Source organism: Amblyomma maculatum, chromosome 3, assembly GCF_055883805.1.
Source record: "Amblyomma maculatum isolate TAMU_Amacu chromosome 3, ASM5588380v1, whole genome shotgun sequence".
NCBI lineage: Eukaryota > Metazoa > Arthropoda > Arachnida > Ixodida > Ixodidae > Amblyomma > Amblyomma maculatum.
Window position 1 is genome coordinate 129,020,170 of NC_139346.1, and position 19,079 is coordinate 129,039,248.

General features: G+C 44.1%; 1 protein-coding gene across 1 annotated transcript in view; it reads right to left on the reverse strand.

Moving 5' to 3' along the window:
* Positions 1-491: 491 nt before the first annotated feature.
* LOC146195997 (uncharacterized) overlaps positions 492-19,079 on the reverse strand; it is an 83,997-nt gene continuing 65,409 nt past the window's right edge. Inside the window, exons 20-25 of the mRNA XM_084596898.1 lie at positions 15,289-15,403; positions 15,158-15,230; positions 13,822-13,884; positions 12,196-12,271; positions 7,099-7,214; positions 492-966 (exon numbers count right to left, since the gene is read on the reverse strand). Of these exons, the coding sequence (XP_084453024.1) occupies positions 936-966; positions 7,099-7,214; positions 12,196-12,271; positions 13,822-13,884; positions 15,158-15,230; positions 15,289-15,403 (474 nt within the window). The 3' untranslated portion in view covers positions 492-935. The remainder of the gene's footprint in view (positions 967-7,098; positions 7,215-12,195; positions 12,272-13,821; positions 13,885-15,157; positions 15,231-15,288; positions 15,404-19,079) is intronic.

The following is a 19,079-nucleotide window of genomic DNA, read 5'->3' on the forward strand; positions in this document are numbered from 1 at the left end:
GTTCCGAGGGTTAAATTTGAGACCTTAATAACGTTAATTTATTCTGTGTAAGCGTCGCCAGAGCACAGCGAGATCCCTGGTTTCGCCAAATTCAGGACATCCTGCATAGGGCCTATAGTTACGCGTAATTCAGCAGCCCTTAGTTGTTTCACTTGGCTAAAGCGCTTTCTTTCTGATGAGACCGCTCTCTGTTACCTTTTGCTATAGGACAGCCGGTAGATCAGCGTTTCCCTATTTCCTTATGCCAATGTCTGCTCTCGCTTACGAACTAGTTGGATTAATAAATGCTCTCGTGTCGTTGTTTTTTTCTCTTTAATGCTCTTGACGGCTGTAAACGTGTTGGTTTGCTTACATAACCAGCAGACACCTGATTACGCATAACCAGTAATAATTTGCTTTGTGGAGTATTTTTGGTCAGATCTCAGTACTCCAAGTATTAATTTACGCGTGCCTATAGATGAAGGAAAGTCACACGTGAACCGTAATGAATGTTGACTTTATTTTCATTGCTGTAGCGTTCTGCATCGGTGCCTAGTGCTCCCCCTTTATCTCCGCATGCTAATATACGTGCATTACCTGTGCCCTGTGTCTCAACCATGAATTACCAAGTATAGCCCAGATCAGCACCTTACTGAGTGTATGAAGAGTTCCCAATTTTTCATTTTCAAAAGCTTTAGAAGAATGCAATGTTACTGGGTAAAGAACGCCAAAGGCCATATAATCTTCCATAATTACATCGTTTTTTTTTTAAATAAAACACTCGTGTGATAACAAACAACGTGTCCCTGATTACGTTTTGGGTAACCTTCGAAAACAGCAATACATTTGGAAAAGGTGCAGTGGAACATGGCCGCTGAGCTGTAAAGATGTATTCAATCGTTCGGGCTGACCAACGGACGTTTCCCTCACTCGTGGTGTTTGTTTCACGTTCTTCCTCAGAAGGGTGTAGGTATAAACTCTGACGACCTGAAATGCAAGAAACGGGATTTGTTGCGCACTCAGGAGATGAATACCAAAAGTACCTAAGCCGCTGCCACAAGGTCCAACAGGCTTAGTCTTTCCATCCTACACACGTAGATAATGCATGCTTTTTTCTGCTTTCTTTGCGCACCTAGGTTGTGGGAAGAAGGCGTCTACTTTTTAAATTAGGAGGAAAGTCACCATCGCTTATTTCGTGGTTACACGAGACTATCTAGTTTATTTTCAAGTGAAAGCTTCACTAGTGCAGATAGTTTGAGCCTTCAGAATAGCGCCATTTTTCACCTTCAAGTGACCTTGACATACTGCGCTTTTCCTTCTTTGGAGGCTAATTTACAATTGAAGCTAAATATTCATTACGCTATAGGCAGAGCCAGTCTTCGTGTGGCACTAAATTTGACCTTCAAGTGGCCTTGACCTAATAAAGTGTTGGAGTCCACGATTCCATGTCCACAAGAAGTATACTGCGTCATCCTTTCCCCAAAAAGTCGGCGGCTTGGTTTAGATGGAGGCGAAACGAAGCTGTGTCCGTGTGCTGCGAGATTTCAGCACGCGACAAAGATCCCCAGGTGGTTTATAGAACTCCTCAGCCCTCCACTACTGCTCCCATTTCTCTCTTTCCACTTTATTTTTCACTTCCACCTTCCTTCCTTTTCCTTAAGGCGCTGTTCAGGTGTCCACGGGAACAAGTGTGAGAGAGAGCACCTTTCGCTTCATGGAAACCAAATATTGTTATTATTATTATTATTATTATTAGTAGTAGTAGTAGTAGTAGTAGTAGTAGTAGTAGTAGCAGTAGTAGTAGTAGTAGTAGAAGCAACTCGTTGTCGCCGTGACTACAACGAAGACCCAAAGTGTGAAAAAAAACTGATTTATTTAAAGGAAGGGCAAGGCGCGGTAACTGTCTCACTTCTTTTCTGTGGACACCGCAACCACGTCGTAAGGGAAGGGAGGAAGATGGGAGTGAAAGCGAAATCCAAAGTGTGAACTATTAAATAATTAAATAATTTATAGGAAGAGAAAGGGGCGGTAACTGTCTCACTTGTTTTTCTGTGGACACCGCAACCGCGCCGTAAGGGAAGGGAGGAAGATGGGAGGGAAAGTGGGAAGAGAGAAAGAGGAGCCGTAGTGGAGGGCTACGGAGTTTTTTCAACCACCTGGGGATCTTTAACGTGCGCTGACATCGCACAGCACACGACGCCTCTTCGTTTCGCCTCCACCGAAACGCAGCCGCCGAGGTCGTGTCCGAACACGGGTACTCCGGCACAGTAGTCGGGCGTCTTACCACTGCACCACCCCGGCGGGGCCAAAGTGTGAAACATCTTTCGTGCCAATGATAAAAGAGAGGTTTGACTTGGAGTTGCAACAATGCCAACCAAAGATCTCAACCCAATGGGGAGCCAGTTTAGACTTTGTTCTCAACGCAAGACCATCAACTCGACGATGCAGATAAGATGGCCCAAGTCTCACTACTTCGCGTACCATTGCAGCGTAATCATTGCCATAAAGACAAAACAACCATTTAAACCAGTGCTTAACCCTGTGTTTAATCACAAGCTCGTTCACAGGCGAAGCCGTACAAATGAATCTTCCGCTTCTTTCAAGTTTTACCAGGCCTAATGCAGCAAGATCCGTATAACCCGTGCTATGGTCTTTCCAGTTGTGATGTATGGATGCGAGAGTTGGACTGTGAAAAAGGCTGACCGCCGAAGAATTGACGCGTTTGAATTGTGGTGCTGGCGAAGACTCTTAAGAGTTCCTTGGACTGCCAGAAGATCAAATCAGTCGATATTGTCGACCATAAACCCTGACTGCTCATTGGAGGGTGAAATTCTAAAGTTAAAGCTCAGCTACTTTGGTCATCTGATGAGAAGAGAGGAGTCGCTGGAGAAAGATTTGATGTTGGGAAAGGTTGAGGGTCGCCGGAGAAGGGGTAGGCAGCGAACGCGATGGTTAGATGGCATTCTCGAGGCATTGCAGATGAAGCTATGTGATGTTAAGAAGATAGTGAGAGACCGGAAAGCGTGGCGTGACATGATCCATAGGGTCACGAAGAGTCGGACACGACTGAACGCCTGAACTGAACTGAATGCAGCAATTCTTACATGACATGTAGTTCTTTAGTGAGCGAGACAATAAAACACATTTTAAGCACTGACGTTTTTCAAGGTTTCATGCATTTTTTTGCCTAAAGCGCCAAGTTTATATCGTACGATACAATACGAACGCGTGGCTTACACTGTTGTTTGTGGTTGCCTATGGCTTTCTGTGCTCGCTGATTAATTATAAGAGAATGTTTGTGATTTTATATCGCAGTGATGTCTGCCTCATTTGTAACCGCTACTAGAGCAGTGTTTATCGAACTGCGCATTAAAACGTTTTTCCGGAGGCAATCACTATACTACCTTTCCACGGCTTGGCCACATAATGCCGACAAAAATATAATATAAACAATACAGGTTTGACAAAAAAATTACCCGCCAGCTTTCGTTTGGCGATCGAAAGCGGCAGCTTGCCACTGCCTTCAGCGTTTTGTTTTTCTTGTCCGTCTACTCCTATCAGCCGGCATTCTCGCATTTTCGCGAGCAGGAATTTACAACCGTTGCCTGAGCGAACGTTTAATTCTGTACGAACGCTTGGGCTCCACGTGAACCGTGAAGAAATTTCAGATCGATACTTATGCACGTTTTCGTAATTTTAAATCTTACAGCAACGCCACCAACGAAAAAAAAACGGCAACGTAACTTATAAGGGGGCCCCCGCCGGGATGGTGCAGTGGTACGACGCCCGACTACTGTGCCGGAGTTCCCGGGTTCGAACCGACCACGGCGGCTGCGTTTCGATGGAGGCGAAACGAAGTGGCGTCCGTGTGCTGTGCGATGTCAGCGCAAGTTAAAGATCCCCAGGTCGTCGAAATTACTCCGCAGCCCTCCACTATGGCTCCCCTTTCTCTCTTTCCACCTTCACTCCCACCTTCCTCCCTTTCCTTACGGCGCGGTTCAGGTGTCCGCGGAGCAAGTGTGACAAATACTGCGCCTTTCCCTACCTGTGAACCAATTATTATTATTACCTTATAAGGTGCTCCGAATGACACCGACGACACCGCTAAAGAAAAAAGTTTTTTCTTGTAACGTTTAGATGTGCCTCGTGAGAAATATGGTTACGCTAACCATAAAGAGCGAGTGGCCGGTAGTGCAGCACAGTGAACCCTATTTCTCTGAACACTCACAGTGAAATGAAAGACTACAGTGTCTCGTGTAATGATCTCGTGATCATTAGCTCTGCCACGTACATTCAATAAGTTTGGGGTAATGCCGCAATCGATCCGTGACATTATCGCTGCATCAGGCGTGTGCCCTCATGCATACCGTGTGATCACACCATAAAAAAATGTATATAAATATAAAATGAGAAAAACAATTTGAAGTCGCTAAATTTACGCAGCACCGTTAGCATTGAGGTGTGCCCTAAATAGTGATATTATAATAATAATAATAATAAATCTTTATTTCCATCAGGTGCTATACAGATGGAGGGCTACGGAAAAAAAGCTGCCACTTGGCGGCTTGACGAGTCCGCAGCCCCATATATAAGGCAGCGTCTAGGCAACACCAGAGAAGCAACACGCGATAAACAAATCAACACTTAATCAATGCGGAATAAAAGAAAAGGTCCTGAGCCAGGTAAAACAAACACCGTCAGCACAAAAAGTAAAAAACGATAAGCATATCAAGACACTTGTTCTATGCAGAAGAAAAGAAATGCTAGATAAAACAAACACCAGAAAAGATGGTCAGCTTAGTCAATCAGCAAACATGTCTCTTAGTTTAACAGTGGAGCAGCTAAATGCGCTGAACCTCGATATCCATGCTCGGCGGCGTCAAACGGCTTGAAAAATGTTTCCTTTTTTTTTATTTTTTACTGTGCGCACACTCTTGCGACATTCCACACAGAGCTAATGTCATCGTTCTATCCACTTGAGTATGGTTGATTTTCATAACTTGCACACCGGAATCCAAAATTCGCAATTTAATGACTACGATTTTGCGGGAAAAAAGATTAATCACTATTTTTTATCGACACGGCAAGACGCACACTGCACACATGGCTGGCAATATATTTACCTTACCTTTTTTAATTTTTATTTTGGCCAACAATTGCAAATACTGATCTGCCTCCGATTTGCATCTTGTGTTCATCATTCAGAAATAAGCGTTGAGTTTATTTTCATTGAACCCACGGTAAACTCAATAGCCTACCATGTGTTTTGTTTTCTGACTATGCTTCAAACAAGAGCCGCAGATTGGTGACTGCAGTGAAAACCTGTCCTGTAGATAGCGTTGCCATCGCACACTAAACAACCAGACTTTCTTAAGTAATCGTCGCGCAAAGCCGTTGGCATAACTATAGGACTGTAAACCCCACATTGTCAGCCATCCTTCCAAACCCCCGAGAGCAAGAGCCGAAAAGAAGCAATGTTTTCGTGCCAACTACCAGTAGCCTGTCATTAAAATCGGAACTGCAATATTCATGGCCACCATTGCAGCATTCGGCGGTATCATTGTAGGCTGAAAAAATCGCCCAGAGCATTTGCCCATGACGACACTCCATCTCCTTATCATTTCTCTCTCTCTCTTCCACTGCTCCTTTCTAGGCGAAATCCCAAAACTAGAGAAGCTGAGTGCTGCCCAAGTAACAACTGAGAATGGCAATGATAATGGGGCATCGTGCAGAAGCACACTCGCCTTACGAGTAGATCTGATAAAGGCTATAAGTTGCGGCTGAGCTTGCACGATAGCCAATTGTTGTTTGCTCCGAATATCCACCCTATTCTGAACAAATTAGATATCGAACTGATAAAACAAGCCAGATATTTCCCACGTCGTCATTGTAATGCCACTGAAAAATAATTATCGCTGCCTTTAAAACTGGTCGTTGTTTTGCACCCCTGAAATTAGGATGTGTCTCCCACGAGCTGCTCGAATCGTCTTGAGTTAGACTGCATTCTTGACAGCTCTATGGTGCGTGCTTTTTACAACTCGTGGCAGCGAATGCGGAGTCCGATTTCGGTTTCTCCGAAAGCACTATTGCAGTGCGTCTAATGGTGCGCTGAAGTCCGCGGCCAAACCTTCATATCTTGCTGTTGCGTGAGCTTGGCATTTTTACGCAATAACAACTCGAAGAGGTAAGTTGTGCTTAAGAGTGAACCAACTGAAAGCCTTCATGCGAGGCCTTAGATATCGCGACCTTGGCGCTCAGTGCAATCCATGCCCTCTTAGAATCACGCAACGACGCAGTTGTATGCTCCAAGCAACACTGTTATGCATCGATGCATTTGGCGCATTTGGCATGGTTTGGCGCACTGCTCGAATGTGCACTGCATTTGAAACGCACATGTATCTTTGCTGATGATGATAGTGGCAGTACTTTAGGCGGTCCGATGTGAGACTGACGACATTAAGCCAATGCTTATATTTTTGTTCTCGTCCAACACGTATAATTATCAGCGTTAATCTGCAACACAGTCGTGAATCCGAATGTGAACTGCACGGCCGAGGTTTCGGAGACGCAGAGAGCGGAGCGTCAACGCCCCTTTTCACTCCTCGGCTCTTAGTTTGGCGCCTAAAACGCATTTTCAGCCTCTTAGCATTGACCGGAATGAAACAAAGACGGGGAACATTTATACCATCGATTCTGCACTTTCACTTGAGGACAGCAATAACTAGGAGCCCACGAGCGCCAGTTTGTCGAATTTTAAACGCGACGCCTTTTCCGCGGGCACTCTACTTAAAATCTCAAAATCAAACAAATTCCCACCCCCAAACCTATTAGGCACAACGTTTGTGTCGACAGTTTCATAGAGTTCGCGACTGCTGCTACTCTAGTTTCCTCTACTTCACTCAGTACCCCACATTACTCTCATTCAGCTTTGGCTAAATAAGCATCTTTGCAACGCCGAAACGAGGCAGCTTCGCCGAAATAATGCAGTAATGGGACTCCTGTTTTTCTTTCACGCTGAGTTAGCACAAACTCCATTCCATAGGGCTAAGCGGCACCTAGAGCCCATAAATATTACACTTGCGCAGCGTCGACTAAACTGCGGCGTTCCTTGTGACGTACCCCCTGAAGCGGCAGAGCTTCTTGTACAGGTTGCACAAGATGTCGGCCAGCTGAAGCAGAGACACTCCGAGCCACATGCTGACGTGGCCAGAGAAATAGGTGACCAGGTCCGAGCCCTGCGCATGAAGCGAGTACCACTCATCGATTTTCGTGTGTGTTTTGCATCCGATTCCACCTCATAAACATGCATGCACGTCGCTGAAGCTCTGAAAGAAAGAACAGCTCGCAAGCAGTTGGGACTGAGCCGAGCACCCGCCACTTCAAAGCCGGCGTCGCACCCACTGCTTCCCAAACATAACGTTTCATGGTCACATGCTAGTCAGAATAAATACGTTTGTACTCTTCCGAATTCTTCAGTAGAGGAAGGAGTGTCTTAATTTAGCTAAAGTCTGAGCCATGGTGTACCATAGGACCTCTCGCTTATATGTTATTGTACCTTGTTTTTTGATGCAAAAATAAACTTTCAATTTAAACTTCAACTTCAACTTGAAAGTAGAATTTGTGCTTCAGATAAAAACAGCTTAAACTGTACGTCTCTTTAAAACTTTATTTCTGAACAAGCCCTGCTCCACGATACACATGCATTATATTTACCACTAAGAACGGCGATTGTACGCAATGTTTTTTATATATTTTGCTTCTGTTCTTTTCTTCACACATGGGATCATATTAACACATTAACCTCATATGGCGATATACTGAGCTATTAAACGTGTGTGCTACGTTACCAAGAGTTAAAAGAACGCACCAGACAGATAATAACGACTCCTGAAGGATAATTTTTCAACAGTTGATAACCACTAAAATTTTCAGTTTTACGGTGCAGCAGATAAAGAGTAAAGCTAAGCACTCTTCTTTCCCCCAGGGAAACCACTAATTGCTCAGGCCATGGTTTAATCCTCTTGTTTGCTGCCTTGTCTTTTCCGTCTCTACTACTGCTCTAGTTCATAACCTCAATATCTTGCCTTCGAGTGGCTTGGCTGTCTTGACTAGGACGCATCAGGACGTCTCAAAACAATAGACACTCAAGTTGCACGTTCTAGAAACGCAGGGTGAGGCTGTCAATCACTGACTCACTCAGACGTCCTGACAGCTATAAGGGCTTCGAGGCGGGAGAAGGAAGGGGGGGGGGGGAGTCGCGTTCCTACCACTTCCTGGCGTTAGGCCTCGTACCTTACTTACTGGATAATTTTCCTGTCTGCGTGCATTTTCCTACAGCGACGGAATGTAATGTTGTCGAGCTATTTCAAATGCTATCTAATACAGTCGGTACAAGAATTTTCAGCGGAAACTTACTAAACACCTGCACAACTATACAACGAGGGAAGAAACCAAGAAGTTCGTTTTTGACTGTTCTAGATTTGCCTCGCTTGGCACCCTCTCCAGAAAACTCTGATGTATTGAAAATCTCAGTATAGCTGCCCCATTCGAAACTCCCCAAAATGCGTGAACACTTTAAAATCGTCAAAAGAAAAAAAAACAGCTGTCCGTTTTTCTTTCACCAACGAGCACACGATCATCATCATCAGCCTGATTATACCCACTGCAAGGTGAAGGCTTCTCCCATATTTCTCCACTTCACCCGGTGAGCACACGATATTTCTCGCCTACTTCTAACCGCTATACATCAGGCTAATTCTATTTCCGGACAATAAAGTTATTCAACGCGCTAATGAACAGTCTGCTATCTTACTAATCTAAGAACAGCGACACGCCGTCATGAACCATATAATCAGTTTTCAATGCATGGCAGCATCCTGGTTAAAACAATTTGATATTTTGACGTAGAATAGAAATTCTTAGCGTTCTGCCTGGCACTTCTCGAATACTGCAATTACGGCATTTCGCATGTTTTAAATGCAACTGAAACGATCTAACTTTGCATTACTTTCGTCTTTAAAGGCATTTTATACGTTGCAGATTGTGGCTCATTTACGAGTTTTTATACTGTGCTTTCCTCTTTCCTTCTTGCTCTCTTTGCCTCATGCGTAGCAATAGCATCTGGAAACAATTAGACAAATCCAATCAATACATGTGTAGCACAAAGAAAAATTAATGTTGACACCTACGTCGCCAGCGTCATCCTCAACACTTAGGCCCTTGCAGTAAATACTAAGACGAATGATAACATAAGTAAAAATATACCTCATTTTCTCAAACACATACACACAGAGTTGCAAACACACGAACAGAATAACAATTTAAGTACGCGAAAAGAAAAAAAAACGCTTTTATTTGCTTCTGCCTACTTATCACATATTAAACATACTGCTATTAAAAATACTACTTGTTCATTGGCCATAAAAGTGAGGAACCACTCAGAATCATAATCATCATCCTTGCCTGGCTATACCCACTTCAGGTCGAAGGCCTCTCCCATATTTCTATAATAATCCCGGTCTTGTACTAGCCGCATCCACTTGACCCCTGCTAACCTAACCTCATCCGGCCACCTGTCTTTTTGCCGCCCCCTGCTACACTTTCTTTAATACAATTTTTTACCACTGACAATATAGGTATATATACTATATGAAAATTCCCTTCGCATGACGGTAGTAGGACTGAGCTATCAGCCCGGATGAACGGCAGCGTGTGCAGAGTAGGCGAACGAACATCTGCTTTTAGTTTGCTCTCTTAGAAGGATTGGACAAATGTAGAACATTTAGCACAAACTGAGGTTTTCTTAGCACGACCTAGTGTATTTTTTTTAGTTTCTTTATTGTGCGTCAGAACATCTATTATCTGTAAAGACTGTGTTCGCGACAAAAATATTCATGAGTAGCGCAATTTACACAGGTTCACTTCGGGACGCCCGCTGGCAGTTTCCTTAAGTCGCAATGATACGAAAATAGTTGAAACTAGGCTGTTGAAGGAGCGGTAAATGCATTAAATATCCTTACCTTTTTTTTGTGACTTTATCACTACCCTTAGCGTCAAGTATATAGCAGAGTGAAATGACTCAATATAGGACGTGCGAAACAAGCAGTGAATTTTGGTGCCCCCCCCCCCCCCTTTTTAGCTCTGCTGGCGCTACAATAATCCAAGAAACATTGAAAGGTAAGAACGCCGGTCACATTACTTGGTTCCTGGGATAACAACCGATTTTTATTTGTCATAACCATCTTTTAAAGTACCTTGTTGCCACGTCGTGTACAAATCCGCTTTTTGGCCCTTTTAGAAATATTTCGCTTTAGTAGTAAGTATTCGCTATGTACCGGAATCATCACCAATGTCTTATCATGTGCATTCAGAACTTTATGCTTGCTTTACCGAACAAAACGCTATCATGTTATGTATGCCAGCAATGTTTCTTCCCTCATTGCAGGGTTAATTCTAGAATAGATGCATTAGGCACTAAATCCTTCCTGTATAGCGCCATGCTCATACATACAGGCCATGTGAGTGGCGAAGAGAGAACTACGCCTTTCTTTTCTTTGGCGTGCAGTTAAATACAAAAACTACATTGGCCACTCTGCTTAAAAGCGTGAGCAGAAGATTGTGCATATCGGACAGCGAAAGAAAGAAGGTTTGGATACAGAAAGTTTAATTTTTCAAACAGTTACCAATTCTCGCTGTTCTCAAACAAAAGCCCATCTATAAGTACTCCGACAAACCAAATTTGTATGGTGAGTTGGATTCCCTTGGTTGTCGTTTTGATTCCAATAAAGCTGCATACCGCGCGATGCCTAAATGGTATAAGGCTCTCGGCTGTTGAGACCGAGCGCCGGTCTCATGCGTAGCAGCAAAACTTCGATGGAGACAAAACGCAAGGCGCCTGCGTGCTGTGTGATCTGAACACACGTTCAAGAACCCCAGGGGGTCGAAACTTACCCGAAGCCATCCAAATTCCTCAGGGCCTGTATCACTTTCGGATGCTGAACCAAGCATTTCGATCATGTCATCAATAAGGCTGCGTTAACATGGCAGCTTTAAAGCTCACATCGTTCTTCTTGCGCATTTACTTTGCCAGCACAAGTACCCGAGCTTATAGCAGAAGCCTCGTGGCGTTCGTGCAGTGTCATTAAGTAAGCGTCTTAAGGTTGCTGAAGCCATAGAAAAAATTGGCAGCGGTTTAAGTATGATTGATCACAGTTAGACAAGCGTTAGCTGGGTTTCACGTGGTCTATGTGTGGTTTAGCGTTCCATTTTGCAGTCTACTCGTCGAGATCCGTTTAACAATATACGACTTGACTTCGCAGCTTAAAGCTCGAATAATAATCAAAAAACTTGAGAACAATGCTTAATTAGAAGCTGCAATTGCTCCTGTGCAATTATACTAGACGTAATCTACCCAGCGATGTAGAATTTGAAGCTGCAGCACGAAATCCAAATCTTAATCAGAGTTGAGTGATTAACAGTAATTAATCATGAAGCGTAATAAGTAAACCAGTCAAGCAGTCGTGTGGTCATTAACGGCGAGTAAAACATATGGTAATGCACCGGTTCACCATAGCACACCGTACTAAAGACGCTTAATTGTTACAGGATATATGTCCCAATGTGACACCTGGGCTGAGCTTGAATTCATGCTAACGAAACGAGGCGTTTTCTGGTATCGTACCTGAAGTAGAAGAGGTATAACTCTAAAAAGTTAAGCTGTTAATCTACGAGGCGGCCTCCTAACATTAGGGGGGGGGGGGGGGGAGATGATTATAATGTGGGAGAATAAAATTTTTTCTTCGCAAGAAGAACGTGAAGTGTAATCAATATATATATTATTTTTGCTTTGGCATCATTGTCACGCGGCAGGTTCTCCGTCATGTTTGAACGCTTGTAATTGCTCTCCTCTCCATACTACAAAAATTTGCTAAGCATGCAATGCTTTTAGCTTCCACTGATGGCAAATTAAGACGAATAATGTCTAGAAATCGCGGTCACCCTGTAGACGAAAATAAGTGTAAACATGGCGCAGAATCAATCATAAACGCTAAGAATATTTTCAAACTGATACCCTTCAAGGAGATGAGATTTCACCAGCCAATAACTCCGATCACACTAGAACCACGAAGTCTTCAGGCAGAGCAGCTACATTTACGTATGCCTCAGGGAACTCAAGCATCGCCTCAGACTCTCTATAATCAGTGACGGCAGACTCACCAGCATCCTAGGCAGCGTTTGAACAACTTTGCGCTTCGTGGTGGCCAGGACAACGGTTACTTCAATCTCCTTGTTTCTGAAAGAGTGTTCATAGAGCACAGTGTCAAATAAACTTTATCATGAATGTAGTTTGTTTTGTTCGTGAAATAGAGAATTTCACATCCTAAGTGCACAATACCGGGTTTTGCTCGGCGAAACGCACCCGGTTATGGTTATTTTCAGCAAGTCGCTCGAAGGAGAACAAGTAATGAAGTGCGTAAAGTCCACGAAAGAACAAGGAAAGGGGGGGGGGGGGATAAAATAGCAGGTGTAGTGCAGCTGTAGTGCAGTTGTTGCAGTGTGAGCATAAAATATTCGTTTCATTCGAGATGTTCAGCCTTTTCACATGCTGGCAATGACACATACTTTGGGTGAACATACAAAAAACGGAAAAGGGTAAATAATGTCTGAACATCTGTGGTGGAAAAAGTTCTTCATATCTATAAACAGGCCGGAGATATGTCTAAATGTATGCAGACTGTGTGGACGCGAATAGCCTAAGACAGAGTAACCTGCCTTCAGTTGGTGGAATTGTTTCCCTGCTGTGATGGCAACAGCAGCTCATGGAGGTGGTGTCTTGGATCCAATTGGATGTCTGCACCTTCCTACTAAATGTACTAATCTAGATACTGCAGATGTTCACAACAACAGATGTTTTGCTAATTGACTGCTCTGCTACACAAAAGGTACTCCCGCCTTCTATTAATTCTGGTGTAACTTCATTCAGACTGATTTCATGCATCTCCATAGCCTTGAACCATTCCATTAGCCGGACGAATTTCCTCAACCTCGTGAACGGCGCACGCTAATAGGTGGGGTTGGAAGCAAAAGAAAGGGCAAATGTTCAAGAAACATCGGGAACAAATTCAATCTATTATTTCGTTCACAAAAAAAAATTATTACCTGCCTGTTTCTGTCTATGTTGGCAATACGGCCGCAAAATAAAAAAGCATTAACGTCTAAGAAAGCTGCTTATAGAAAATTGCCGATCGTTTGATTGAAGTCAATGACGTTCACATTGAGAAGTGCTGTGTGTCATTGTGTTGAAATGATTAGCAGCGTGGCCTGGCCCGCAACGCATGCAGTTGATTCTCGAATTCCGCTGGTGACGGCAACGCCTGTGTTTCATTTTTGTCTTATTTTTGTCACATAAAAGCTTCGTTTTGGATTAAGGGCTCTCTTCTTTATTAGGATGCGTGTTACATATCGACACAGGCTAATTTCACTTTGTCCTCACTCTTCATTTAAGCGCATAACTTAAAGTAAAGGGAGGGGAGCCTTCAGGATGCCAGTTGGCAACATTGTTTGGCGATGTATCCAGCAAAACGTGTGTCATTTGAATATAACGTTGTAAAGAACAAGGTTATAGGGTTTGTCTCTTCCTGCTCTACTTTGTCGCGACTCGCCACGGCACTTCGCACGTTTGATACACCCTTTTTGGAAACGCAATTGTTAGTCTTATACAACACCTGTTGACAATGGAGCACAAACTAAGACGTTTGACGGGCCGAAGGAAGCCCCGAACCCGCAACTTTAGACAAAAATAGCTGCTGTTATATTCTTGAGGTAAAAAAAAAGAACACTCACTCGTATTGTATATAATCCTTCAGATTCCCAGTCTGGAAACTGTACGATTTGTAGCGCACCTCCCTGAAGCAGAGAAAAATTTGCGAAAGTGCACGTTATTTTCTCCGATGATAGATCTTCCAGTTTGCTGGCTGAGTATTAAGAAAAAAAAATGATCAAAACGCAGAAAGAGCGTCGTCGTAACTCAAGATGGCGTATTTCATGAGCCATAAGTGATGCGCATCTGCCTTTACCATAGATTCCGCCCTGCGCACAATTTGGCTTGAAGGTTCTTAAAATAAAAAATTAACAAAACAGCAAAAAGGCGTTAATGTCCAAAGGGAACAAAATTAAGACGCTGATTTCAAGCTAAGTTTTATTCGCCCGAAGAAATCTGTAGCGAAATATGGCACAATCACAAGCATACAACATAGCACTACAACTTCATGTTCACTATGCGAAAACATGCTCACTGTAAGACGGTGCGAGTAATCAGACAACTTCTTGGCAAGCGTGAAATATTTAAGTAGCTATAAAAATGTGAGATTTTTCCGGCTTCTCTTTTGTTTTGTTTTTGCAGAAAAGCTTTAATCAAAACAGTGTGTACATCTCTCATCGTGGCAGTTACCGACTATGCAAAGTATTGCGGCACGGTGGAATCCACACAGCACTTGAAGCTCGCGACTCGCGCCCGCAGCTCTAGCAAAGCCCCACTAAGTTGTAATAAAGTATTAAGTGATTACTTTCAGTTCCGCGTAATAGGCACCACGTGACCATTTTTGCGGCACGTGTGCGTACCATCTTTCACTACGATGACAGAGAGGCTGTTTTCGAAAGACCGTCGTGAACGGTGGTGCGAAAAGGAGTTCAAGTGCTTACTACTCGAAAAGCAGGACTATGAAGTAGCACATCCATAAACCAGAGCGATAACTTCAACACTGGTGAGATCTCGACGTGTAGACCCGTGGAAGAGAGTGGAACAATGTCACAAAGTAAGCGCCAGCCAAGGCTCAGCCGCTGGTCTCAAGGAACAGCATGAACACGACGATTCCATTGAGAAACGTCAGCCTCAGTTCTGCGCACTTTTATTCGGTTTTCTCTGTTCTGCTAGCGATGGATAGTCGAAGACACTACGAATACCTCTGGGTGTTTTACCTTTAGCCACCTCATCTATCTACAACGCCACAGTGAAGCGGAGTTAGGCGCCCAGTTGAAACTCAACAGTGCTGATTTTCAGCCAAAGCGCTCCGATTATCCGTAGCTCTGACGGACTGCTGTTTATGCATCTGCCATTCCAGGAGTGAGAGCAGGAAGATTATGAAAGCTGTTGGAAGGTATACGGCGTTAAGCCACTCACCTGCATGGTCTGGTGCACTGGTTCTGGCAGAAGGGCAGCCAGTTCATAGTCTTCATATAGTCGTTGCACTTCACTGCGGAGAAGGAAAAGCGTAATGGACCTTGCGCAGGCATATAGATTGTAGCACTCACGGTGGGCGAGGTACTCGCAGAGATTGCCTTTGAGCACGTGCTTCATGGAGTACAGCTTGGGGTAGCAGTCACACGTGTTTTTCCACTGGTCCGCCAGACACTTCTCGCTGCACTCCTGCCATCGCAAAGACGGTAGCCGAAAGTGAAAAAATTACGTGAGCCGCAGCTTTTCATAGACTGCCCCAACAGTGCCAGTATGGCATTTTTCGATTCTCTCGCTTCAGCGGATTGAGTTCTTAACTGCAGTTTTGCACATCGCTGCATTCTTTTTCCTCTGTTCTTTCTGATCATGTGCATCCAAACATTTTGCCGTATAGCAGTAATTATTAGCAAAACTTTCAGTTCCTGATTAAGCAGCTTTTACGCCTCAAATTCTACCGCATGCACTAAGTATGAAAAGGCAGCGTATTATTATGTTTTTTTTTTTTGCACTCATTGGGCCTCGCCTGTCAGCTGTCACAACGTGTGGCGACGTCGGTTATCAGATGCCACGGAGGAATATCGCAAATAATAAATCCGGATAAAAAATTTACAAACGGGTTTACTTTCACGAACCATCAGCCTCTGAGCAGCTCGAAACATTTTTGAGTGAGTTGCTGGATTAGTGGTAGCGATAGAGAGATCTAGACTGCTAGTCATTAGGAGTGCATTCTCTGGCCAGGCCTGACAAAATTATTTTCAGCCTTCAAATTCAGTTTCTTGTTTTTCGAGAATTTGCCAAATACGTGCACTCGAATGAGCTTTGGGTAATAGTGATCAAATATAAAAGTACCATTTTTAAACGCTCACAGCCTCACCCTGCTAAGAATTAGTGACATACGTTAACCCAAAACCAACCAAGCAGCGCTGAACTACTGGTACATTTGAAAAGAAGCTGAAACTGATTAAAGCTTGTACGTATGGAAAAAATGCCACATCTCGCAAACGGAGCTTATAAAGATAAAAAACACAAAACGATACACAGGTGGCATTACCGGCCTATCTTCGAAGTAAATGGACTGCCTTGACATGTGATTTATACGCTGATCTCGGGGGCTATTCTACGCTGCCAATCACTCCTCATGATGCCGGCAGCAAGTCATCCTCAGCCCGGATATCACCAGTTTGAATCGAATCAAGGGAAAAGGCTTTAAATTCAGTTTTCACAGCAATAGACGGTATGTTTCTTTGTGCTTCGGGAAAAATGTTAACGCAACAACAAGGAGTCAAAAGCAATGTTTTAGATTAGAGGGACCCTGCCGTTTAGGTGAATAGGGTAATAGAGGGGCGAGGGTGTGAATTCTCACAAGGCTGCGATAAAAGGCCGAGGGATGCAGCTTTCATTTGGGCATGCGCACTCACGCCCCACTATTGCCCTATTCGCGTTAACGATAGGGTCCCCTATTTTAAAACTCGCTTAAAATTTTATTAATAATGAAAATCATATTTGGTCGAGGTTTCCCTCTGTCTCTCTTCAAAGTTGACAGCTTCAACTTTCGGAGCTGTGCTGTGTGTGCTCATTTACTTATGTGCTTGTCTGTGTGCGTGTGCATATGTGTGTACGTACGTATGGATGCATGTGGGAACACGCGTGTGTGTGTGTGTGTGTGTGTGTGTGTGTGTGTGTGTGTGTGTGTGTGTGTGTGTGTGTGTGTGTGTGTGTGTGTGTGTGTGTGTGTGTGTGTGTGTGTGTGTGTGTGTGTGTGTGTGTGTGTGTGTGTGTGTGTGTGTGTGTGTGTGTGTGTGTGTGTGTGTGTGTGTGTGTGTGTGTGTGTGTGTGTGTGTGTGTGTGTGTGTGCGTGCGTGCGTGCGTGCGTGCGTGCGTGCGTGCGTGTGTGTGTGTGTGTGTGTGTGTGTGTGTGTGTGTGTGTGTGTGTGTGTGTGTGTGTGTGTGTGTGTGTGTGTGTGTGTGTGCGTGCGTGCGTGCGTGCGTGCGTGCGTGCGTGCGTGCGTGCGTGCGTGCGTGCGTGCGTGCGTGCGTGCGTGCGTGCGTGCGTGCGTGCGTGCGTGCGTGCGTGCGTGCGTGTGTGTGTGTGTGTGTGTGTGTGTGTGTGTGTGTGTGTGTGTGTGTGTGTGTGTGTGTGTGTGTGTGTGTGTGTGTGTGTGTGTGTGTGTGTGTGTGTGTGTGAGAGAGAGAGAGAGAGAGAGCGTGCATGTTTGTGGGCATGTGCGTGTGTATGTTTGTGTGGGAGGTTAGTGAATGTATGAGCGTGCATATGTGTGTTGATTTGCATTTTTAGCAGTTTCTGCTCTACCTTGGGCATAATATACAGTTTTCGCTTTTTTGGCAACTGCTCTTCACGAACATGTCTGTTTCGCATTCCCCTGCTGGTTGCGCTGGCACTATACCTGCACTATTCGCTACATATATAAATACGCGTATGTCTGCCTGAACGCCTTTTCTATGGCGCAAAGCGAGTCACCATTGGATGCCTGCGTAGTATGCAGCAGGCGAAAAGGGCTTCCCATTCTCCTCATATGTAGCGTGCTGAAAATAAATTTAAGGCCTCGCTTTTAAGGCCTCCCTTTCAGATAGTTTCCTGCACACTATATAAGACAAGTCGCACTCCTCCATTCAGTTCTGGCAAGGTGCTCAGAGCTACGCTCGTAAGTTTATCGTAACCGTAACAAGGAGCTTCGTAACCGAAGTCCACGAAAGATAGCGGTATTTTCTTCTTAGATAATTAAACAAACCGTCGCAATAACCCGTGACCGCCCATTTCGACATGATAGCCACGTATACTTTGGTCCTTCAAAACATAGTAGTCTGGTATGGCGCGCCAGAACACGCAATACTCCAGCACAACAACACAGTCGCATTTCGAATCGAGAGCTTCACTACACTGCCTCTGGCGTCAGCTAGCAAGTCAGCATGGACTAGCAGTTTAAGCAAACGCCATTCTGGCCCTGAAAAAATCTCCACCGGGAATCGAGCCATTATCCCCCCGATCCCCAGCCGAGCGCGTAAACCACTACTCCACGCCGAGCTCGTGAGAAACAGATCGTAATTCTCTCTATAGTTCTCTCTATAGCGTGAGGATGGCAGTCGCGATGACAGTGACGGTTATAATGATAATTATGATAGTAGCGACAGTGTCGATGAGTAAGCAGAAACGTAACCAAGCATTACTAAGCTTCGATTCGTCTGGATTTAGCAGGTTTAAACTACGCGCAGCAATTTTTTTAATTTCTCAGGCTTTCCCGAATACCAAAATAAAAAACACTCACAGAAAAATATCAGTTTCTTTACGCGCGGTAAATTTCTTCTAGTTCACTCACAGCACAAAATAAAATGTAGTTAAAATTTTTGCATTATTCGCCAAGCTTAATCATAGGTATCATTCAAAAATGCACCGAGTGTAACACGTCGGCAGGCGTGTACCACTTGTTTTACTGCTAGACGATGTAGCCATTTTATAAACATTCACTAAAGATACGTGAAAGACGAACATGCTGTTAAAATCCAGTAAAGTAGCACGAACAGGCTGCCATCGACTCAGCCGTTTAATTAAAGCGGATTCGCCAGAAGCAATAAATTTTATGACTAATGAGCAGGGCTGGGCAAGATACTTCGATATATCTTCGATACCGATACCAGATACCCTTAAAAATTGCCGATACAAGATACAGGATCGAAATCGAATTTCTATGCAGATACTCGGAACCGTATCGCCGATACTTTGATGCATCACTGAAACCCTAACATAATAAAGGTAGTAGTACGATAAGCGGCATTAGAAATTTTTGCCGTCCTTTCTAGAATCTTTAGAGCATTACTGTAGCGTAGTTTTTCTGAAAGGGCTTAACGAATA